Source organism: Athene noctua, chromosome 4 (genome assembly GCF_965140245.1).
Source record: "Athene noctua chromosome 4, bAthNoc1.hap1.1, whole genome shotgun sequence".
Taxonomy (NCBI): domain Eukaryota; kingdom Metazoa; phylum Chordata; class Aves; order Strigiformes; family Strigidae; genus Athene; species Athene noctua.
Window position 1 is genome coordinate 13,991,354 of NC_134040.1, and position 24,299 is coordinate 14,015,652.

At 35.1% G+C, this 24,299-nt stretch overlaps 2 protein-coding genes across 3 annotated transcripts in view; both read left to right on the forward strand.

The window, feature by feature from the left end:
- JAKMIP1 (janus kinase and microtubule interacting protein 1) overlaps positions 1-24,299 on the forward strand; it is a 158,444-nt gene that overhangs the window by 103,885 nt on the left and 30,260 nt on the right. The window contains exons 9-15 of one of the 2 annotated variants that reach the window (XM_074904494.1): positions 1,030-1,089; positions 9,034-9,162; positions 10,439-10,567; positions 14,989-15,072; positions 18,817-18,879; positions 20,083-20,181; positions 23,184-23,285. In XM_074904494.1, the coding sequence (XP_074760595.1) occupies positions 1,030-1,089; positions 9,034-9,162; positions 10,439-10,567; positions 14,989-15,072; positions 18,817-18,879; positions 20,083-20,181; positions 23,184-23,285 (666 nt within the window). Of the gene's footprint in view, positions 1-1,029; positions 1,090-9,033; positions 9,163-10,438; positions 10,568-14,988; positions 15,073-18,816; positions 18,880-20,082; positions 20,257-23,183; positions 23,286-24,299 lie in introns of those variants that run through there. The other variant, XM_074904495.1, reaches the window with a different exon arrangement.
- LOC141959999 (uncharacterized) lies at positions 4,059-9,136 on the forward strand. Its single transcript, XM_074904496.1, has 2 exons — positions 4,059-4,312; positions 9,034-9,136. Exons 1-2 carry the CDS (start codon positions 4,207-4,209, stop codon positions 9,063-9,065), a joined length of 138 nt encoding a protein of 45 aa, XP_074760597.1. The 5' UTR covers positions 4,059-4,206; the 3' UTR covers positions 9,066-9,136.

Below are 24,299 nucleotides of genomic sequence, written 5' to 3' on the forward strand. Positions count from 1 at the left end.
GTATTAAAGGTGCTATATAAGTTGTTGTGCTTTTCTGAATTATTTCGTATTTTCCAAAACTTCATTCCTGGAACAACGCTCTGATAAAGATAAATTAATTTATTGTTATTTCCACTGAGAGCTTCCTATTTGTCCAGTTTCTGAACTGAAAGTAAACCAAATAACTCTGAATAGAATAATACCATGCAGTGAGCAATAACTGCTAGAGAAGCACTTGGAACTGCTATCATTCTTTTAAAAATAGAGGTGCTGCAAGCAAAGACACAGAGCTAAGGGAAGAATCAGCAAAAGGGCAAGGAGACAGATCACCTGCTTCCTGCGTTGTCGGGGTTTATTTTGCTTGTTCCTTTGCATTTTTTACCTTCTTTGCTTCCTCCTTTGGAATTCACAGCAATATTCTTGAACTTAAATGTTCATAAACCCTTCATTTGCCCAGTGACAACTTCCTCCTGTTATGATATAGATAATTGTGATCTTATTCCAAAGTCATGGTAGAAAAAAGACACCAGGTTGACACAAACTGAGAGTGCCTTTGGATTTGAGACTTTTACCCTACAAGGAGAAGTCACGTGTAACACTAAATCTTCATATGCATGCTTGTATATCAAAGTATGCCTGATACAATGACTTGTAATTACTAAGGCTGGACTTATTTTTCGCTACCAACGTGCTGTTTCAAGATGGTTGAACATCAGAGTGAGAATGTGAATTCTGTTTCCATAGTGAGCTTTTTGGTAAAAGAGTGAAAAGAACTGTCAGATATCTGTGCCCAGTATTAAACAAAGCCTTTTCTCGCCAACTTTCCATCAAGTGTGTAAAGTATATGACTGAAGGTTTGTTTGCTAAAGGGATAAAGCTGCATTACAGCGTGGTGTTATATCAACATGGCGTTATTTAAAAGCATAAAGACATTGTCTTTTTGTTAGCTTTACCATAGATTTTAAGAAAATGTTAATGAAATTTCTTCGTGTTAGATATATCTAAATGTTTTAGAAGAAATCCATACCAAAATGTTCTCTTTTCTTCTAGGAAAGGGAACGGCTATTGCGGTCTAAAAAACAAAAGAGAAAAAGTCTGAAGCCTCCAAAGGTGAGCAAACGTTTGGTTTTCCATGCTTTTCTGTTGTTGTGAACAGTGCTTGTTTCAAAAAGTGCTTGCAATTAAAACTCTACTTCAGTTAATGGTAAAATTTCATATAATTGTCCTGTTTTCTCTGGTGAGCGCTTACTAACTTTTTCTTAGGATAATTGCGGGGCAGCAGGTTTTGTGCTGCACACAAGTTGTGTATTTTTGGGTTCTGTTTTAAACAATGTAAATACACTTGTAGCCACTGTGGCCTAAATATTCAAGGGTCTTGAGGCCTAAATGACATAATGACTTGAAACAACTAACATTTCAAAGGACAAATACCCAGTCCGTTTTAAAGAAGGTACATCCTTTGATCTACTCATACCAAGTTAATTGTAATTGAAAACTGTAACTCATGCTAGTCATGTTAGCGAAATATTTCTGTATGTGATACATAAATAGTAAGATTCTATATTTCTCTAGTAACTGTTTTGCTCTAGAATGCAAAGTACAAGAGAAGAATCTAGATTGTAGAAACAAAAAATGTTTGTAACGTGCTTAAAGTAATTAATTTTGCTGAAGAGTTTCTCTGTGAAGTTGAGCATTAGCAGCCTGGAGAGTGTGAGGGGAGGAGAATGGGGTAAGAGGGGAAAAAATGGAAGTGAAGAAGGTAGAGATGATATCTATATGGTAGCTTAAGATACGTTTTGTCATAAATGGGTGCTTGTTGTCAGTGTGTTCTGCATAGTATATTCCCAGTGACCTCCAGGTGGTGCTTTTCTATTGCTCTGCATTCTGTAATACATGTATTCTGAGAGATTTAACCTTTGGGGTTCTCTGTTTCAGCTGTAACTTCTGCAAATTATGCTTCTAATAATGATGTATCTTTTACGTATGAAAAAAGACAAATTCAGAAGGAACAATAAATTTTGCATACATTTTTCTGTTATGTAATGGAAGGCTGATAGATGCCGAATATGTTTACAGTAATCTTGAACCATTCTTTCTGGTGTAGTATACTTGGAAGTTTGTGTGTTGAGACTGAGTTTAAAAACAGGACATAAAATTAATATATATGTATATTTGGTGCTATCTCCTCAAAGGAAAAACAGGACTATAAAACAAAAACAAGTGATAAAGAGGGAGAAAGTTGTGAGAGAAAGGTGAATGGGATTATGTAAACTATTTATATACTATACTAGTTGTTATCATGTTACCTGCCATCTTCTAAACCTGTAGACTATTCACATGTATATGCAGTGTTGACTTGGAGTTTAAATACTGTTGTTAGCTTCTAAAAATCCAGTGCTGGCATACAGGCTGGTTTCCCTCTAGGTCACCTGTGTGTCCTATGAGGCTCAAAATCCTCAAAATCTGTGTTTCCCACAGTTTTCCAACATTTTTAAAATTTAAACAATCTATATAGAGTGTGCTGCTTGCTCAGATGGGTTGTTTGGATTGTACCATCTTCATCCTCTCTATTTTTACAGCCTATCTCAGGAATTCAGATGAAAACAGCAGAATTCGTCTAACTACGCATTTGCAATGCTTGGGTAGATGTCATTAACAGAGGTGAGATATAGACATCTCACTCTGGACAGAATGGTAACATTATGTGATGATTGTTCTCTGGAAGTAGATATCTAAACAGGCTTTGTGAGTTTTGTCCTACAATTGCCTATTTCTCTCCATGGACTATAAAGGCAATCTAAGATGCTTTATATATAGACATGTACATTGCACATATTTCTGTCTATGATCTGTGCAGGATTTTTATATTACACAGACGATAAACTATATATAACAGTAGATGAAAATATGGGTGTATCTGTCCTATCCAACCACTCAGAGAAGTTACTGATGTAAATCTTTGGCTTTACTTTTCTAAGTTTCATTAAATGTAAAATTAGCATTAGCACAGTGAATCATCAAGCTGGGCTCCTGGAGTTTGATCTGTTTCCAGCTGTGTCCCACTTCCCTTGACAAAGTTGAAAAGGAAATAACTGGTGAGAATTAGGTCTCATGCATGTGGTCAGATAAGCTCAGACTAAAAGGTATAGAAACGTTCCTTTTCTGTTCTAATAAACAGGAACTTGGTGCATGGGGTGAAGACTTACTTTCATCTACTGTTGCAGCTTCTTCTAAATGGGTACTTTTACTCTCCAGATTCCTTAATATTCAAGATACTCTGACTGGACAGTGTCTGTGTTTCTTTTCTAATATGTGTGTTTTCCCGACAGCGATTCCTGTTAGCTGGAACAGAATCCATGGCATGCATTTCTCCATCTTTAAGACAGCTTGTGTGAATGATCTGTCAGGCTAGTCCAGCAGCTTTTACAGCCTGATTGAGCCCAAATAACATCAGCTCAGAAGCTTTGGAAAATACCAAGGATTTTTTTTTTTTTTTCCTTGCAATTAGATGTCTATGTTATTTCTGGCTCTGTAGGTGCACTAGGTTACTGTTGCTAGTGTAGCTTTGATGGAGCACGCTTTTAATTACCAAGGGGCACAGGAGTCTATAGAAGAGTGCTGGCAATGGGCTCAGGTTCCCCAAGGGAAGGAGCAGTGTAGTGGGATGGGTCTTTATAACCTCTGTGGTTGTGAGATATTTAGATGAGTATCACAGTGACTCTGTATAGTCAGGTGCTGTAAGATTGTTTACTCTGAAGTGAAGCAATCTAAGCTAATAGAGATTTTTAAATTTTGTCTTTTAATATGTTAACATGCCACTGAACTTATTAGGAAAAAGATGGACCAAAAGTGAACCTTCCTTTTCTGTTTAAAGTGTGCTTTTTTCCAGGTGTTGTTTTTGGGTTTTTTTTATTTCTTGGTTTGGTGTTTTTTTTGTTTGTTTTGTTTTGTTTTTGTTTTTTTTTTTTTCTTTTTGCATTTTCTAATCTCGAAATAACCAAGTGAAATAATCAAGAAACTCTGGCAAGTCTTTTTGGAGTTTTGTTTATTTTTGATCTGTAGAATGGAGTTACAGTGATTCCATGGCTGTTGGAGTAATTAATTTGAAAATAAGCCATAATTGCCCATTTTATTTGGCAACTGCAGAACTCTACAGATTTGTTTCTTTATTTAAACTTTAATAAATAAGCTGTATTTTTGATAGTGGAAAGCCTGCTCACTGGTGTGATGGAGTTCATATTTCTTGTTTTATATTTTTCTTTTTTTATCTGCCTCTGTGCTTTGGTGTGCCTGTATTTTTCTGGCTGCCAAGAAATGACATATAAGCATGAAGGTAAGAAGTTACTGATTAGTTCATCCAATTGCATTACAAGGAAATTAATCTCGGACCATTTTCATCATGTTAGATTAATTACTTAAAAACATGATATTTAAATGTAAAGTGAAACTACTTTAGCAACAGAGAAATCTGATTATTTATGTGTAAGTATATCTAATCCAAACATTAAAAATGAGGGTATATTGAAATTTGCATAGAATAGGGTCTGTGTGTCACTATTGATTTATAACATTCTAAACTTTGATGTTTACTGAGCACCATAATTCAGCAGAAGCATTAATAATTGAGTTATAAAGACCTAATGCATAATTTTACTTTAAAATTATGTGAAAACATTGATATAAATCCACATGAAAAATACTTTCTGTTAAATGCATGACAGTAGTCAGTGGAAATTAGAATTTAAATCAGAAATTTTCAGCAATTTATATGACTATTTTCTCAGTTATGAAGTTACAATTTAGAAGTAACAAATGTAGAAATCAATATAAAAGACTCTTTAAATTGTTAAATGACAATGTTCTCAGTTTTAGGAAGAGTCTGAACGAAACTTGAACAAAAATAGTGTATAGTTACAAAAATCCAGTGAGTATTGTACATGTTTGCCTATACTTTTCAAAAACCACTGTGATTCAGCTTTTGAGCTACATGTGGAATCTCCCTGGGACTTGGTGTATTTATTTATGTCTTATTATTTATTACAGTGTTTATCAACAAACTTTGTATGAATCAGATGTCTCTTTTTTTTTTTCCCCATTTTTTTTCTCTCTACAGCTGTTCCCTTATCAGTTAATTTGTTCTAGATTTGCTGTGAATCACTTCTTGTAGCTAATTGCTTTAGATACTGTATGATCAACAGTAAACCCAGCTATTTTGTAGTTATGTCATGAAGCAATTCATACATGTGCAATTACACTGCATATACAATGGTTAAATACCTTATCTCTATTTCTGTGGGAAGTGTCTGCCTCACAAAATGATGAATGTACAGCTTCTCTAAAGAGGAAGGAGCCATTAACAATAAATAAGTGGTTTACTCATAACTCCAAATATTATAGGCAATCTGTACAACATTTAACAGCTTTTTACTTTTAACTTTTCTTGGCGTGTTGGGCTTTTTTTAGTGTGATGAGAAATACTAGTTCTCTTGCATAGTTTCCTCCCATCTAATAATCAAGAGATTTGTTTATTAATATATGCAAATTAGTTCTCCCTATTTTTGCTACTAGTGAAATGTTTAAATGCAGCTAGTATCTTTTGTCAAAATAATGGCATTGCTCTAAGTATGTTCTCAAACCTATATACATTTATGTAAAATCAAACCCACTGTTGTTTTGCTATTGTTTTTTCACTCCTTGAAACAGTGTGTGTGAGTGTGTGCATGCAGGATTAAAGGATTAAGCTGAGTTATTTACAAAAGTGGCTGTAGTTTGAGGCAAAAAGCCCCTAGGTATGACAAGCCTTATTGTCAGTTTTAACTAAGCTGCTGCCGACCTTCATGGTGCAGCATTCTCTGTGTCAATTATATGATAACACTCTAGAGTTTTGCTCTCCATCTTTTAGAAGTCCCTTCTGCCAGCCTGTTCAAAGTCAAGGCATTACTCATTCACTTTGTCAGCCCTCAAGCCCATACTTTATTACAGCTTTTGTTTGAGCTTTGCTTAAGTGCATTGGTCATTTTTGAGGCCAAGCACCCTTGAAGCTTGAGGCATGGGCAGGGTCAGATATTCTGCAGTCCTTAGAGCTGCTTGTCCTTGGCTAGATTTCTCCAAACCATAGCCTAAATGTTCTGAGCCCCATCCACAGACAAGCTGGTATGGGCAGAAGAGCAGGATATAAAACTATTGGCATAAGAGTCTCCATGCAGCTTTGTTTTGGATTTACTCTCATCATCTTTGAGTAAAAACTATTCACACTGCAAAAAGAGGATGTGGTTTTCATTAATGTCTTGGGTTTTGTTTCCTTGCTATCACCTTCTTTACCTCCATAAAATTTACCTCCATCTTTATGAAACTGTATCTGCTCATCAGTTTGGAGTCAGAAAGTTCTTGCTGCTGAGTTGACCTGACAACTCAAATTGTAAATTTGTTTGTCTTCTTCACAACTTGAAGGTAGCACCATTTCTTTATCCCCATTTTCAACTTCCAATATTTACTTGTAGTATTGTTGTTAGGTGATTGTAGGCTGCAAACAGTATATGGTGTGGGAGAAATGCTGGATGGGCAATCTCCCAAGGACTAATTACACCTCATTTTTGTGGTAAACCTTTGTACGTATGAGAGAAGTAATTCAAGTGTGAGAGAACACATTAGCTTTCTGGATAAGTCTTTATATTTCTAGAATAGAGCTTAGACCTTTTCCCTGTGTCCTTTGTTTTGTTAAGTAATACAGAACCATGGACAAACTGGTGTAGCATGTGAATGCTGGAGGAAAGAATTTATCCCAGGGGTGTGTTTGTCTTAAGCAACTTACACATAGGTCTGCCTAGTGAAAGGATCACAGTGCTTCCTAAAGTGAGTAATGTGTCTTTAGAGGGTTTTAGTACTATATCTGCACTCATTTTATTTACTTGTGGATACACTAAATAGTAAATATAGTGGTCTAGTATCTTGCAAAAGGAAGTTGTTTCTAAAGGTTGTTCAAAAGCTCTTTGCCTTCTGTGCTGCATTGTATTTGTCTGTATGGAAATGTTTAACAACCACAGCCTACTTGGAAAAGATGTGGCTTTTTTTGGGAGGGGGGTGGAGTGGGGGTCGGGGGGTGCATATCATCCTTTCAGAAGGATTTTTTAGTAGAACCAGTTAATTTAAATACGCAGTCTGAATTAATTTTTTTAATTATTATTTGAAGTGCTTATCTGAAGTGAAGCAATTAGCTGGTTAGATCTTGAAGCTATCTTCAATACTTTGAGTGGGATTAGCTGTACTGTGAAACTATGATAGCGTTGTTTAGCTAATGAGTGATGAGTGTGACCTGGTGGACCATGGTAATGAGGTCTGCAGGCTGTAAATGGAGTGCATGGTGTCATGCATGCAGTCATCAAGTCACAGTTACTAGCTTGATTTTATGCTCCCACTTAATTCTAGATAAAGTATTTTGGCTGTTGATGAGAGCTGTGCTGAGCCAAAAGAATACGTTAAGTAAGCATTATGGGGCTTTGTGAGAAAGTGAAGACAGTACTTTGTAGACATTCTGGAAGAATGTATAAAGTTAGATAGTCTAGAAGACTGCAGTGAAAGGTCAATATTTGGAATTCATCATGCGATACAGCATTATAGATAAAATAAAACCTTTCAATATTTTGAATAAAGCTGATAGCTCACAATTCCACTCAGCCAGTTTGGCTTTGATAAGAGGGAAGATGTCTCTTGTTCTGGGTTAATAACAACTGATAAATTTTTTCATCCTTTAGGCCCTTTTAATGAACAAGGCTATTATCTTCTCACATACAACATGTGGTTTATAGGGTTTTTTTAAAACAACAAACTGTGACATCAGGATCTGTGATTCAGCACCAAGCAGTGCCAAAAAAAATAGAGCTGGATAGACAGATTTTCCTTCATCTTCTTAGAACAACTCCTCTCTACTAGCTTCCCTGTCTAGGATGCTTCATAACCTGACTTCATTTTTCCAGCAACACCTTTTTTTTTTCCTTTTCTTAATTTTCTTGCTCCTCTGAACTTGTGGTGTTGATTTATTTAAACACTTGTATGGTGTAAAATGTAAGGCTTTAAAGGTTAACTGTAAAAGAGTTAACTTTTGTTATTGTTATTTTGAAAAGAAAAATGCTTGGAAAAGTGTTTTTCTCTTAAATGTTTAAGCAGTGTTTTATTTTTTTTTTTTAAACAGCCAAATTTTCTATAGGATTTTGCTGATTTCAGAGCATATGTTAGGACACTGGTGGAAAGAGGACTTAAAACAGTGAAAGAAGTATTGTGGTTGGGATGTTTTATATAAAATATCACATTTTTCACAATGAATATTGTACTATTTATTTCCATTGGCTATTCATTTTCTCTAGTTTTCTTTAAGCATGCATTTAATTGATTACATTGTGTAAATTTTTTTAAATATGCATTTTGAAATGCCAGTTTTCCGTGCGATTCGCGGAAAAAAACCCTGTTTTCTCTGTATCACCTGAGGAGAGTTTTTTTGATTAGTCATAGTATTGGAGCAAACTTTTGAAAAAATTGAGAATGATGGAGTTGGAAAAACAAATGCAAAGTGTCAGTTTATACTTTTAAGCAGGATTTAGCAAAATAGATATTATAAATTAATCTCTTTTTTTCCTTCTTTTTTTTAATATTAGTATGAATGACAAAATTTGTTCCCTATTTTTCTTAGGAATATTTCTTCCCTTTTGGTTCTGCATCTTATACATCATGTTGGGTTACTTTCTTCTTAATAGATATTGCACTCCTCTACTGTGAATCTTGTAAGATCTATATGATATAGATAATTAGCTTTTATACTTTTGCTAAAGCATTATTCTATTGGCAATTACACAGTGCTATGTGCAGTTCTGTTCTTGGAGGTTCTTATACAAGGGATATTGAAAAGGTAGCTAATTTAATCAGAGAACAAAGGTTTACAAAGGAAACGTTTTTCTTGCTAAATACTAAAATAATGGTCAGAGAAGACCTTGGCTACTGCTTACTGGCTTACTGGGTTTTTCCAACTGTTTTGCTAGTAACTAAGAAAAACTAACTTTTCAGAGGCATGTTGTGGAGACATTTTTTGGATTTGATGAAGAATCTATTGATTCAGAAACATCATCTGTAACTTCATATAACACAGATAAAACAGACAGGACACCAGCAACACCAGAGGAAGATTTGGAAGATGTAAGTATAGATGATTTGTTCTTCAGTTCTATAAAAATTTAAATGGAGTATAAAAGTAAACATTTTTTTTAGCTATCCTGCCACAGGAACTATGAAAGATTTGGCAGAGAATTGCTTTGTTTTCTTTCAAGTGCAGTAACACATCCACAGTCATTGCAATAGAATTATTAAGATAGTATTCTGCCTGACAGATTTGGCAGATATTGGGCTGAGAAATGAAATTGTTTTTCTCAAAGCCTTTCTTATTAGTCAAAAGAAAATGAATAGGCATATTGCTTTGCCAAAAGTCAAATTACTAGACAATAGTTTGCTTTTCAACCCTATAATTTATTTGACTGTTTTGATACAAGCAGGATTTTCTTCCTGTGCTTACAATACTGAGAGAGGCTTTTGCTATTCATTAAGGCTTAAATGATCATAGGTAGTAAATGCCCACTGACATGTTTTGTCTCAGCTCTGTGGTATACAGTACAGCTGGCCTACTTTAAAAGATTGTAGGACTGGACAAAGGATGAATCAGATGCTCTTTTTCATCTTTCTTTCCTGTTCACTAACTTGTGCCTAATACTCCTCAGTCACAGGAAGCTTCATACTTTTATAGGTTTAATATCTAAAATATTACAATCTCGTTTTCTTAGAGTTCAAGTTCCTGGAACAAAAATTAATTAAAGGGAAGGACATTTCTTGCCCTCAGCATTATAGGAAAGACCTTGAAAGTATTGATGTCAGTTGCTCAAAATTCGAAGAAAATTAAGATATTAAAAATACTTTATGTTAAAAAAAAGAATTTTAAAAACATCTTACGGCTTTTGAAATATAACTTCTGTGTTTAGTGTGCTTGTACTGGTAAAACGCATTACTGTGGCATAGCAGAGACAAAGGGTCAGGGAGTGATGGACTGCATGACAAATAGAACAGACCCCTTCTGAAGCCCCTGTGGCAGTGGAGTTGCTGAAGACAGTGATACAAAGAACTGTTTCTCTCATCTTTCCCCAGTCAGTTTCTTCCCATTTCTATACATTACTGACTTATATAGTAACTTACACTGTCCTGAAATTGTGCAGTCAAAACACTTACTGATCTCTGCATTTCTTCATCATCCTCAAATCATCCTTCCATTTCCACTTGCTTTAGTTTTTTAAACCTTTATTAAACTTGGAGACTCAATACTTAAGTTGCTTGTTGCATTTGTGAGCCTGTCTATATATACAAACCCATCATCATACATATTTATCTTTATATGTACAAACCCACTTCTTTTTCCCTCTTCATTAAGAGCACACCTAAAGAAGAAGCTGAACTAAGGTTCTGCCAGCTAACAAGAGAGTATCAGGCTTTGCAAAGGGCATATGCATTGCTTCAAGAACAAGTTGGTGGAACCCTGGATGCAGAGAGAGAAGCAAGGGTAATTTTTAAATTGACATTTCTTTTAACTCTGAAATCATTGAAAAAGATGAAAAACTTGTAATAGCAGGAAATATCTTTGCAGGTCAGTGAAATGCAAAGCACAATGGTTTTTAGGATAAGAGGATATTATCGGTAAAGTGACAATTTAGATTCATCTGGTTCAATCCAAACAAAGCTATTATTATACTTCATTATAGCATGCATAGCAATTAAAGATTTCAGCAGTAAGATGGTGTTAATGAGAATGATATCCCAATTGAACCTGCAATTTGGATAACATCATGGTGGATTTAAAATAAATTGGAGAGTAGGTTGTTATAAGTACTTAGAGATTTAAAAATCTGACCCAAATCTGACAAAGGAAGTTTTTCTTCAAGTGTTTTGTTGAATATATGAAATTATAATTTGTTTCTAAAAAGCTCAGTTTGGAAGTATTCTTCCACTAAGATGTACATAACTAATTGTTGTTCCTATTAGGTCAGCATGTGCGATTGTTTACCCTCTCTGAAATAATGTTTTTTTATCCTCACAGCAATCTCTGTACTATATGTATTTGGGGTGTGAGAGAGTATGTACTCTGTCTTCATTTACCTTTCTGCCACCACTGTGTTTGACCATTTAGTGTAGAGATGGGGTCAACAGAAGTCATGCTAACATCTTCCATTCTTTTTTTTTCCAAACTGGGGAGAAGAGAAATCACTTCATAATGGATTGGTGAGCTCTGACTCAGTCCCCAGATCTATTCACTGAACAGCAATGACATCAAAAAAGAGCTGAGTTAACCAGAGGCAAAATTTCTTCTGCTTTATCCCAACTCCTTGCAGACAGGGGCATGTCTAGAAATGTAGTACATTTACAAGTCACCCTCTGCTTGAATAACTGTCGTGGTCGATGACCAAAGAACATGTAACATTCAAATGGGAAAGCAGTAACCATAGGGCTGGAAACTTCATCATCTTCACCTCATGTCCTTCATTCTGCATGAAGTACAGCTTGAACCTGTAGATTGCTGACTGCTGAGAGATGGCTGATGTCATTGCGAGACCACTCTCAATTATGTTTGAAGGGTCATGGCAATTGTGGGAGGTTCCTGATGACTGTAAGAAAGGAACTGTCACTCTTGTCTTCAAGAAGGGTGAGGAGGATTTGGGGAACTGAAGTCTGGTCATTCTCACCTTGGTCCCTAGGAAAGAGATGGAGCAAATAATCATGGAAACTGTTTCCAAATGTCTGAAAGACAAGAAGGTGACTGGGACTGATCAGCATAGATTTATGAAAGGGAAATCATGCTTAATCAGCTTGAGAGCCTTCTATGATGAGATGACTAGCTTGGCAGATGAATTGAGAACAGTGGATGTTGTGGTATCTTGAATTTAGTAAGTCTTTTGACACTCTTCCTCATAAGATGCTCATAGACAAACTGATGAAGCACAGACTAGATAAGTGAACAGTAAAGTGAACTTAGAATTGTCTGAAATAGCTTAAAGGGTTGTGATCAGTAACAGAAAGTTCAGCTGGAGGTGTGTCAGCAGTGTTGTACTGCAGGGCTTGATACTGGGTCCAGTACTATTTAACTTCTTCCTTAATGACCTGGATGACTGAACAGAGTGCACCTGCAGCAAGTCTGCAGATAACACAAAACTGAGAGGGCTAGTTATGAGATGGTTGTGTTGCTATTCAGAGGGACCATTTGACTGCCTGAAAAAAATGCATAAAGAGGAATGTCATTAAATTCAGCAAGGGAAGGAAAAGTCCTGAATGTTGTGAAGAACTCCATGCATCAGTGCAGACTTGGCGCTGGTTTGCTGGCAAGCAGTTTTGTACAAAATGGTGTGGCGAGTCCTGCTGTACACCAAGTTGAACGTGGGCCAGCAGTGTGCCCTTGCAGCAAAGAAGACCAACAGCCTTACCAGTGATCACCAATGGAGGTGATCCTTCCTCTCTACTCAGTGTTGATGAGGCCTCATCTGGAGTGATGGGTCCATCTTTGGGGTCCCCCAGTACAAGAAAAACATGGTCATATGGGACAGAGTCCAGCAAAGGTCCATGAAGATGATTCAGGTCTTGGAGAACCTGATAAACAAGGAGAGGCAGAGAGAGCTGGGACTGATCAGCCTGGATAAGAGAAGGCTCAGGGGTATCCTATCAAATTATGTGAAGAACTGATGGAGGGAGTGAAAAAATGGATGGAATCAGACACTTCTCAGTGGGATCCAGAGAAAGCACAATAGCACAATTTAAATACAGAAACACAATTAAAACATAAGAAAACCCCTTCTTCCTCTGAGGGCAGTCAAACATTGGAACAGGTTTTCCAGAGAGACTATGGAGTCTTCATCCTTGTATATATTCAGAACCCTACTGGACAAGGTCTTGAACAACCTGCTGTAGGTGCCCCCCTGCTGTGAGCACAGGAGTTGGACAGGTGATAACTTCCAACCTCAGTGAGACTGTGATTCTAAAAAAGTGTTTGAGCAATAAAAAGAAACCCTAACCTACTTGCCCACCCTCCCCCCAAAAAAACCAACCCTGGACCCCCAAAATGGAGAAATGTGTTAAATATTGTGAATTATTACATACTACTGCCTTGCTACAGTGGCCTTCATTGTATTGTGCCAACATGTTGCTAGTAATGCAGAAAGACAAAGATTTTAATGTGGTTTAAAAATTACTGGTGGGGATAGACTCGATTTATCCCAAAGGTAGAAGCTGCCACTAGCTTAATGTTTCTACTGCTTAGAACAATTAATAAAATATTCACAAATTACATATTGTTAGATTGCAAATGGTTATTATGCATACATGTTCACTATTTCATCCATATCATTTTCTCTGGCAAGCATTTTAAAATCCCCTTACTGAATATTTTGAAGTATAGAAATAGTAAGCTTGTAGGAGCAGAATTTGTGTGTGTTAATAAGCAAAGCTTTCCAGGTAAAAGTTACGGAAAAATGTAGACTCTTTGACATTATATGGTGTTATTTACAACTAAAAATGTTAGTCTATTATCCCCAGAGCCAGTATTTAGAAGATTCAGGGTTTACTTTAAAATGTGTCATGTTTTAGGGTTTGGGTTTGGGTTTTTTTTTCCAAGGTTCTTCGAAGTGGCTCTCAACCAACCTTTTTTTTTTTTTTTTTTTTTTTTTCTTCTGTGAAAAAAACCCTTTTTTCCCACTTCTTATAATAGTAGAATTATTGCTTTATCACTTTATTTGTTACAGTCCTCAGCATCTTACAAAATCCTAGTCACAATTGACACTCTCTTTTTAGTAGGACACTTAGCCAAGGAAAGCAATAAGGTCTTTAGAGATCACTTCTCAAGCTAGAATTGGGGCGGGGGACATAATTACATCTATTATTAAAGTAAGATTTCAGAGGCACTCATGCATTTGACAGTTACGAAAGACCATTATATATTACTCTTGCCTTATGGGAAGGGAGACCTTGGTATGAATATTTTTGTAATAGGTTTTTAAAATTTTCTTTTGCAGGCATTTGCAAACTGTCCCTTTAGTACACTTTGGAATGGTTGCTCTTTCTTTTTAATGGCATTTTGGTCTCTTTTGTCACATCAATGCAAATCCATCTTTTGAGTGAGTCAGAAAGTAGCTTTTTGCGTGATTGGTTTTGTAGGACCCCATGTTCTGGTGGAATGAACATTTCCTATTATTTTTAGATGAGGCTAAATGTAAATACCAAGGACCCAAAGATGCAAAGGTGCAGAAGGAAATCCCTATGGGAATTTTTGAACTGATTGGGTGAAAGAGTCCCTGAAGTAGCGTGAGAAAAGTAATTGCAGTAGCTCAAGGAGCCTTGGTGACTGAAGGTTCTCCAGACATATGCTTTGGTTTATATCCTTTTTGTTTAGTACCTTGTATTATTCGGTCCCTTTTAGGGCATCACTGGACTCAGGGGAAAATACTTTCTGTAGTGTAATAGTTAGTGTAATAATCATGTAGAATAAGGAAAGCAGTGTATGCTGTTTATGGGATGGATAAATTATTTTGGGTCAATATATTTTATTTACCCATAGGCCTTTTTCAGTGCTTATTGCAGTTCTCTTTCTCTCTTGCCCTTCTTTCCTCAATTGCCTTGAATTACTAAAGCATATAAATAGCTTCTTATAGCTCTTTCAGCTCCTAACGTTTTCCCCCCACCCTGGGAGAAGCTTTGTCACTGAATATGCGATAACATCTTTGTAGGCTATGAAGGAAAAATGCTGTTAAACTGGTGGCTTTAAATATTTTGTAACATAAAAACACAAAAGCAGTTATTTTAATGAAAAATATTAAAAGCTGAATGGACGGTCCATAAGTGAGCAGAAAATATCTTTACTTTGATTCTGTGTGCAATTAAATCTATGAGTCTATCTGGATGTGCATGTGTATACACACACTTTTTAATACTTTTTTCCCCCAGACTCGTGAACAACTGCAAGCTGATCTTCTCAGGTGTCAGGCAAAAATTGAGGACCTGGAGAAAGCTCTAATTGAGAAAGGACAGGTAAAAGACTCTCTTAATGTCCTCTACCACATCATTTTCTCCCTTGCATGCAGTGGTGCCCTTGCCATGTTCATTGCATGCTGGTGTGTTAGTTTGACTGATGCAGCTTAATTGCTACTCCAGCAGTAGATTATTTAAATAAAGGAAAGTATCATATAGGCTAAGAAAATGCCATTAATTTTATAACACATAATACACTAAAGCATAATATAGAAATAACTGTGTGTACATGCACTGTAAATTCTGTTTCCATTGTCATTTGGTGCAGGCTTATCTCCTGTTTTCCATTTTGTTTATGTTTGCTATAAATTCCAATAAAATACATATTCTTTATTTGTACCGGAGAATATTTTTGGTGTGTTGCATAAAAAAATTAAAAAATCAAATCACTTCCACACATGCTTCAGCTAGATAAATGAACCACTTAGTGCGTCTGGTTACTGTGAGGTGCTTGCAGTGTTAGTCTCCTGGGTGGAGGACCCAACTGCTTTCAAATTCTCATACCATCACACAGACTACAATTAGGCCTTATGCTTCAGTATATCTTATAAATACTTGAGGATATGGCTAGTGATGCATATTTAGTAATGTCTAGGATCTTTAGTAAGGCTGGTTAAGAGTTATGACAGCGCATTTTAAACATGTTCAGTTCCATAACTTCTAGAATGCACTGAGAAAATCGAGATGTTATTTTATGCTTTATTGTTTGAAATATAACAATTTTAAGATTGCAAGTACCATATAGCAATAAAATAAGATATAGCTATCCATTGATATACATTGCAAAGACTAATGATCCTGTAGCATTGAATAAAAACAACCTATGAATAATGCCAAGTTCATGATATCACTATTTTTATGGTGTATTCTTTGTAAGAAACTTTCTGTAAAATTCTGTATAAATACAAAGGTTTTGGGGCCACATTGAAATTAAGGAAAAAAATTATTTCTGCTAGCTTCCATACGAATTGCAATTTACTTAGTAAATCTGCTTAGTAAATAAAATATTAATAAAAATAGAGAATATGTTATCAATCTAAAAATAATGGCTCACTGAGCTTTTGAAAGAAATGGAAATGAAGACCTCTCAAGGATCTACTGCTGACATTTTAGTGTGTTGGTGTGGGCAAATTGCTGTATAATTGAAAACATTAACAGAATAGTTGACCATTACACTGTGCAATGTAAGTAGTGTTTATGTAAATAAGAGAAGATGGATAGACATGTACAAAATGACATCTGTGACTTTTGCTTCCAGAATGATATGTCAAAAAGATATGCCAGTAAATGAGAATTTAATTAGTTATTACTTTGAGATTCATAACCACATTTTCAACCTTCTATCTCTTAGTAATCCTAAGAAGGCCAACAGGGATGTAACAAGGAGCAGTATGGTATTGTCTCTAGTGGGCTAGTTTGTACGCTGAGCATTAGCTTTCCACAGAAGTGGTCACAGTGTCTTCCTGGGAGCTCTAGCACCTGCTTGGTTCTCCTGACCTGTTAGTATTTGCATTGAACAAAATAAATGGTTCTGATGATAAACTGACTTCTTTGTGCACTATGTGATTTTTTTTTTATTGCTATGTCATTTAGATTGTCACAGTAGTGATGATGATTTAATAACACTTGAGAAATGTTAATTTGGGGAAACAGTCCCTAAAGTGCTTTTGAAAAGTAGACAATGAACCAAAAGATCCTAGTGTATTATCCCAGGAATTTTTAGTCTTTACATCTTCAGGAAGCAGAAGCAACAAACACCTTTACAACTTTCCTAAAGTCAAATTCCGGGCAGAAGATTAGAATCTCATTGTTAAAAAATGATTTGAAGCTTGGCTTATAACAATTTACGTGTAATTTCAAAATAAGTGTGTCACATCCCACAACAAAGTGTCAATGGCTCTTGTTAATCTCTCATCAGCCCAATCTGTCAGAATTCCTCTAGATGTAAAATAATCCATTTCTGCAAGGTACGTTTAGGTGTATGTCTAAGAAACTTTATATTAAGGGAATAAATTCTTATAAAATACTAATAGTGGTAAATAATAAATTCTTATTAATAGTGGTAAATAAAAAATACCAAAATATTGGAGTAGTTAATGTTCCAGATGGATAATTTTTTTTTCTGAATGTTCAGCTTTCTCAGTGACCCAGTGTGAATACAAATACAATTCCATTGGAGTTAAGGTTTTCTCAGGAAGTCAAGTTGAACTTAATCAAGAAAGACAAAAACTTTAATGATCTATAGGGTAAACTAATCTATTTGTTTTACTTGTGTGAACTGGAGTAGTTGAACCTGCGGGTCTGATGGAACAGTCAAACCTGCCTTTTACCATATGCATGCATTGGGATATCCACCCTAAGTCTGTGAGTGCAACTCTGTTCCTTCCTTGACCGTGGTAAAATGATAGTTAAACGTTAAACTAGACATTGGATTTTATTTTCAGCATTTCTTTCCTTTGTTTAAAAAAATCTTGACAAATGAGTACAAATAGTACTCATTTTAATGTATTATTCTTAGTATGATACAACATCATAACTCTGAAGAGCTTGTTTACTGCATGAAAGTTAAAGTGCACTTGCGCGTTCTTGTGGGAAAAGGAGAAAGAACAGTAGAATATGAAATTGTAGTGGACAGTCATAGGAAAACTGACTTTAAACTTTTTTAAAAAATGCTAATTGAAATAAATATTATATCATAATGTTTTAGATTTTTTTAATTTGATGTTTAAGGCTGGCTAATTGTCTAGGAAATCCAGATGTCATTAATCTCTTGTGCAGCATCAATGTGCAAATACCCTGCTGACAAAGAAAGTATCAGCCTTAATACTTTAATAAAAGACATTTAGATTTCAAATAAATTGTCCTTTTTATTAAAAAAAAAAAAAAAAGATCCAGAGTTAGTATGGCCTAGTAAGTGTTGGATATTGTTTTATTAAACTTTATTAGAGCAGTCTGAGCTAGGTTATATAAATACTTTTCTCTACAGGGAGAACAGAGCAAGTCTGGCTGTTATAACTCATTAAATCTGAATGCCCAGCTGTGGCTGGCAGTTTTTTGTAGCTTGGGTCTTTAAAGGGATATTTGAGGTCTTTTGAAGCCATGGAGAAACCTAAAAGGAAAGATCAGCTTTGGAACAAGTGATTGAATGGAAGTAGAGTTTTCAAATGGAGTATAGAACATACATCACCTTCTTTCCTCTATAGCCTTGAATTCCTTATCACAAACACTATCACACTTTTAGCAGAGGGCAATTAACTGCATAACACTGAAGCTTATTTTCAGTCATTTGGGGTAATTAAATGGTTTTTTTTCTCTTTCTCAGTTGGGATTTGCATTGCACCACTCAATATGGGATGGTTCTGCAAGAAAGTTCCCAACTCTTTATGATAGAGAGAAATAGTTTTGAGTTAAGCTGAGTAAATAAATGGTTTTTAAATGACATTAGATATCATATAACTGCATCCACCCACAACTGCTATATCTAAAGATTCTGAAGTATATGCTCAGTTGGAACATACTAGGAAACAAGTCACAGCTTTAGGAAAAGAAAGGAACTTTTATTTTCTCTGTAGTTTAAAATGCTATTTATCCTTGAAATATTGAAGATAGCTTTGTTTTTTATGTATAACCATTTTTATACTTGAATGTACAGTGATGTCTGAAATTTTCTAATTACTGTGGTCATTCATCTTGTTTAACTATATATATATATAATTTTAATATTTTGAATCGTCTTCCTCATAGGATTCAAAATGGGTAGAAGAAAAGCAGCTGTTAATCAGAACAAACCAGGAGTTGCTAGAGAAGGTATGTGTTCAGAATCTGGGAATATTTTCATGATTGCTGCTCTTTATCATAAAAGGAATGTAAAAGGAGATGAATGTGTACTGAGTACTGGAACATCAGCATGAAAATTGCTTACTTTATTTCTCTCCAGAAACAGAAATTCAGGTAGAAGTCTCTGATTAAGGTGCCAATATGCTTTTGTAATCTTTGGGAATGAAGCTGCTCCTTATTGTGGAATTACATGTATAGCCAACAGTAGAACCCAAGCTGGGTGATGTTTCTAGTGTCCAACATAATACAATCTAAAATTTTAAGTGCAATGTGGACACTTGTGTTTTGCCAGTTGCACAAGAATTATTATTGTCATGATCACTAATAAAATTGCCTACTCCCTCAGTCTCCCATTTTTTTTACAATTTTTCCACACATTAATTAATACTGATTGATTTAAGACTGTTGTATCATTTACTGTCTGAGATACTCAAAGCTGGGCATCCTCATTGTTCTTCACTGATATTGGTGGGAAAGTTAGCTAGTAATCAGGAAGTAAAAGAATTATTTTTGTTAGTTAGTAGCTCAGTATTAATATAATAAAAATAAGATAACCAAAGAAAAATTTGTGACTAAAAGTAGCTACAGCTGGACAATTTATTCAGGCATTTACATGGGTATTATAAGCGTTATAGAACATTATGCCAGATGTTACACTTCTATGTAGTTTCATTTAAAAAAAAATCACCCCATTAAGATAGACAGTAGACCAAATCTATTAATTGGTATAATAAATAGTCAGTTTAGCACCCCAAAGCACAAATCTGGAAAACTAAAAAGTAGGCATTAAAACTCCTCCATTACTGTCTTTCACATATTGTAGGTGTGAAAGGTGAATGTCTAGTTATGCAAAGACAGTGAGAACAGCCTACCCAAAAGTTAATGTAATCCAGTTTCATTCACTTGATTTTTAAAAGAAAGCTTGTATTGCTTAACTTAGATATAATATTCATATAACTTCTAATACTACTTCCAGATTACTATTCTAAAAGAACTTTGACCATTTTCTGTTGGCAGTTCTTACAAATACTTTCTGCTGTGACGTTCCCTCTTTATCTCCAAGACATGGCCCAACATCTAATGAGAAACTGAAACAATAAACAGTTTTGTCTAACCCCCTGGACAGTATCTTTTGCATTGCTTACAGGGTGTTATGATGTGTTTGTCTCATAGATTTACAGAATGGAACAAGAAGAGCATCAGCTGAAGAATGAGATGCAGGATGCAAAAGACCAGAATGAGCTGTTAGAATTCAGAGTGCTAGAGCTTGAAGTAAGAGATTCTCTCTGTTGCAAACTCTCAAATGGAGCAGAAATTATGTTTGAACCCAAGCTGAAATTCCTGTAAAGATTACTGATGTCTGGTGCATGTTTAAGGGAAATCACTTAGGTATCTGTTTTTTAAATGTTGTATCTTGGGATAATGAAATTGATGCCACTGCCTTAATATGTTTTGGAGAGAGTGCTCACTAATGTTTATGAAGATGTAATATAGCTAATATATATTGCATATAGTTTGTTTTTCATCTAATAAAATATTTTGTTTTGCAATATTTTTGCCTTTTTTATTTGTTTCATTTCCATAACTGCTCCTTTCCTGCATGTAAAATCACTTGGTATGTATACTATAGCCTTGGTTGGCATTGTTTAAATTAACACACCTTCTCACATCTTGCATGCAGTGATCTCACTAAAGATCTGACACATCCATCACATCAATGTGTAATTGTTTTTAATTACATTGATTTAAGATTGACAACATTAATATGAAGTAAAATTATCTTAAAAGAATACATCTTGATAGCAACTTTGAAAGAATTTCTCTTACCTGAAGTCCATTTTCTGATGGTATAAAATGTCATGGACTGGAAATAATTTACATCAGTCAATGAAAAAAGGAAAAGATACCATCTGAGAATGTCAAAGTGGTGAAGCACAAGTACAACTTCTGTGTGTAAAAGTAGTATGTTGCCCATGGCGAACAAATTCTATACTTCGCATAAATGAAACAATAGCAAAATTATTTGTTAACAATTTCAACATGTTGCCTGTGATTTCACTAGAAAGCAATGGTTCTCATCACCTTATAAATGTGGCCCATGTCAAATTTAGTAACACTAAACTAGTTGTGTGTGATGCACAGTTGCCACACGGTTATATTGCCTGATAACACATTGTTCATTTTCAAAGATCATCAGCATTCTTAACACCATTTAGAATAAACTCTCCAAGAAACCTGTCATTGTCACTCTTCCATAGTTTTCATCACGCAGCATGTTTCACCAAAATCCTGGCATGTGTAACTTCTCTGATAAAGATTAAAATGTCATGTCTTCCTGTATGTGGATGTTCTGCTTCTTGTCTTTGACATTTCTTAATAATTTTTTAATCCTTTATCAATCATATATTTTGATGTCATAGCCCATTATATTCAAAATTATTAATTTAGGTTAGTAGAATTTCAGCAGATATTTGGGAAAATAAACATGCTTTCTAATACATACCTTTATTAAGTAACTCTAAAGTAAAACACTGAATAATTTAGCATTTGAATTGGCAGTTAGACTAGAAACTGCTTCCTAAAGTATAAGTGTTCTTAGCGATAAAACAATCCGAAAAATTTTCTTAGAAAAAGAAAATAAGTGCTTCAATACAAAAAAAGGATCTTCATGAAGGTATTTTTCACATTGGAAGAATGACATGAAAAATAGCTCAGTGTAATGTGTCAGGTTTTACCATGTGCCAAATCTTTAAGGACTTGTTTCACAGAATAACAATGGAAGGATTTTTGTGTGATTTTGCTTGGTAGGCAAGCATGTAGACACAAATGTGACTGACAGTGTGAATACTTTAGTGAAATCATGAATGCTTCTGGTAATCAGGACAGTATTTTTTGAGAGCACTTAAATTATTGATGATGAAAATTAGTCTGGGATGAAAAACCCCACATTTGTTTATCATTTAATGCAAGCAAATTCAGGTGAGTTTAATACAAGAGAAATGGATTAATTTTTTAAAAATCTAAAATGGTAACTGAATTTAGACAAGAATTAAGTCTCTGGGTTTGGGTCACAACAGCTAGGTCATTTAAGCACATTCCAAAATCAGACTGTTAATGCAAATATTATTTAAAATAGAGCTTATGAGGGGGAAAGATGTATAGATTACAGAGATTTTTCTCTCTACATTTTAATATCAAATTAGGTTTAAGGTAGTTAATGAAAAAAACTTGCCATGCTTTTTAACTTGCATAAGTGAATGGATGCAGCCCAATTGCCGTATCAATTGAAGCACCTCATTTTGTAATTTAGAATATGGGGCAATGCGTGGATGGCCATAGGAACTAAAATGCAGTAGCTCTCTTTCATTGTACTGTTGGAAACTGAAGTTCTTGTTGCCAGTGCCTCGTCTTGTAATATGAGAGGAAGTCTGATTTTCCTCACTTGTGTTGCCATGGCCATAGAGAATTCAGAGTAAGACCCGGTGTCTTGGATGCCCAGAGCGTTTAATCCAGTCATTTTCACAAGCACATTTAAATTAATGTTTAAAAATTTAAGTAAAATTGCTTATTTATTGTTTTACTGTTTTTCTGCCTGCTGACGAAATAATAGGTTGGTATTTTGAAGAAATATACGAAAGTCAAGTAGACGGGCTGGATACGTTTTAGAAATAGTATAGTTTTAAATAAATGGGAATTTATAATTTTTTGTTTTGGCACAAAGAACGTCATACGTGCTGTCTTTCAACATATTCCAACATCCTGGGTTGTGCAGTGAACAGGACAGGGGATTTACATGCTCTAATAGAAAGGGTGACAGTAGAATAAAGGGGAAGCAGCTACACAGCTTTAATTTCATCGAGAAGGTCTTCAGGGATAATACTATTTCATGATGGAGCTTAAATTTTTTTTCTGCGGTTTCTTTGTTCCATGAGAGAGAGCAATAGTTAAATAAGGTTATAACAAACATAAAAATACTACACTTTTTTAGACGTCCAGTGAGTTATTTGGCTGGTGTGCAAGGGTTTCTGCATCTGAGAAGTGTCAGTTAACTTTGCAGAAACTGTGTGTGCATGGAATCACTTAGAAGCTAACACCATTTTTGTGCTTAACTAAAGCCAAAATCCTTCAAATATGGTGAAAGTAAGAGGAAATACCATACATTTGAATGTGAATAGGAATCTGCCTTTTAAATGTACAAGTATGTTTTGTAAAGGTGGGAAATAAATGTTTACATATAATCACACATGTTGTTTTTAAACAAAATCTTTCCTCAGGAGAGAGAGCGAAGGTCGCCAGCATTTAATCTTCATATAACCACCTTCCCTGAAAACAATGGAAGTGCACTTCAGCTGTTCTGTCATCAGGAAGGAATAAAGGTATATGTAGAGCATTAGTAACAGTTGGATGGCCAGGAAGTTTTTTGGAATGACCAACCCAATATCCAAACAAATGGTTTACCATCTTGCTGTGGGGAAGAAAATCTGAGAAAAATATAGTAAGAAAAGATATTTTTAACTGGGGAAAGGGTTTTATAAGAATTTAATCTGGTAGTCTGTCAGGAGTTCATCAGTGAAAACAAGGTCTGATCAGTCAAGATAATTTACATTTAGTCTAAGGTACTGCTGTAAAAACACTGAAGAGAAGAATGTGGATGTTGATGTAATTCATTGTCAGTCTTGCTTCAATACTGTGTTCTTGATATTAAATGTTTTCATCTAAGGTCAAAATTATGACATTCACCTATTATTTTTTACCCACTTTAGTGAAGCACCTCTGCATTTTGTTTGTTGAATAAATATGCTTAAATTATTTACCTAGGCCAGGGCCTTGAAGTGTGAAGTGTCTTATCCAAAACTAACTCAAATAGGTGAGGCTCTATCTATCATTTTAGATCAAGCACACGATAAACATTGGGATCTCACCTGGTTACCGTCTGCTGTGAGGAAGCAAGAATTACTCTTTTCTGTTCTTGCTTGAATAGGCTAGCTGTACAAATTGATTTACATGCTGGTTCACTTAAGACTGAATTCAGACTTGCTTTGTTAGTAATGTTGCACAACAGGCCAGGGTAACTTTTCTGTGAGTAACTAAAGTGGAATATCGCTCTGTGTTGCCATGTCACTTGCTAGTAATTTATGCTTGTATTTGTAATTTGGTTTACAAGTCCTCTTCTAGAATGCTTGTTTCTATTCATTGCCTTAATAAGCACAGTAATATCTGTAGTGGAAATAAACTGAAATTGTAGACTGCATATCGTTAGGGAGTTGAGTAGTCTAAAAGAAAAAGAAGTTAAAACCTGATTCTTGCCTACAGGTTTGGTTGGGTAGTCATTTCCCAGACCACACCAAGAATCATCAGGTAGCATATTACAGCCTCCATGGGATGCCAGA

Excerpts from the sequence above, each read along its gene's own strand:
- LOC141959999 (XM_074904496.1), top strand. The coding sequence starts at position 4,207 with ATGGAGTTCATATTTCTTGTTTTATATTTTTCTTTTTTTATCTGCCTC. Across the intron at positions 4,313-9,033 it reads AATGACATATAAGCATGAAG|AGGCATGTTGTGGAGACATT; the intron begins GTAAGAAGTTAC and ends CTAACTTTTCAG.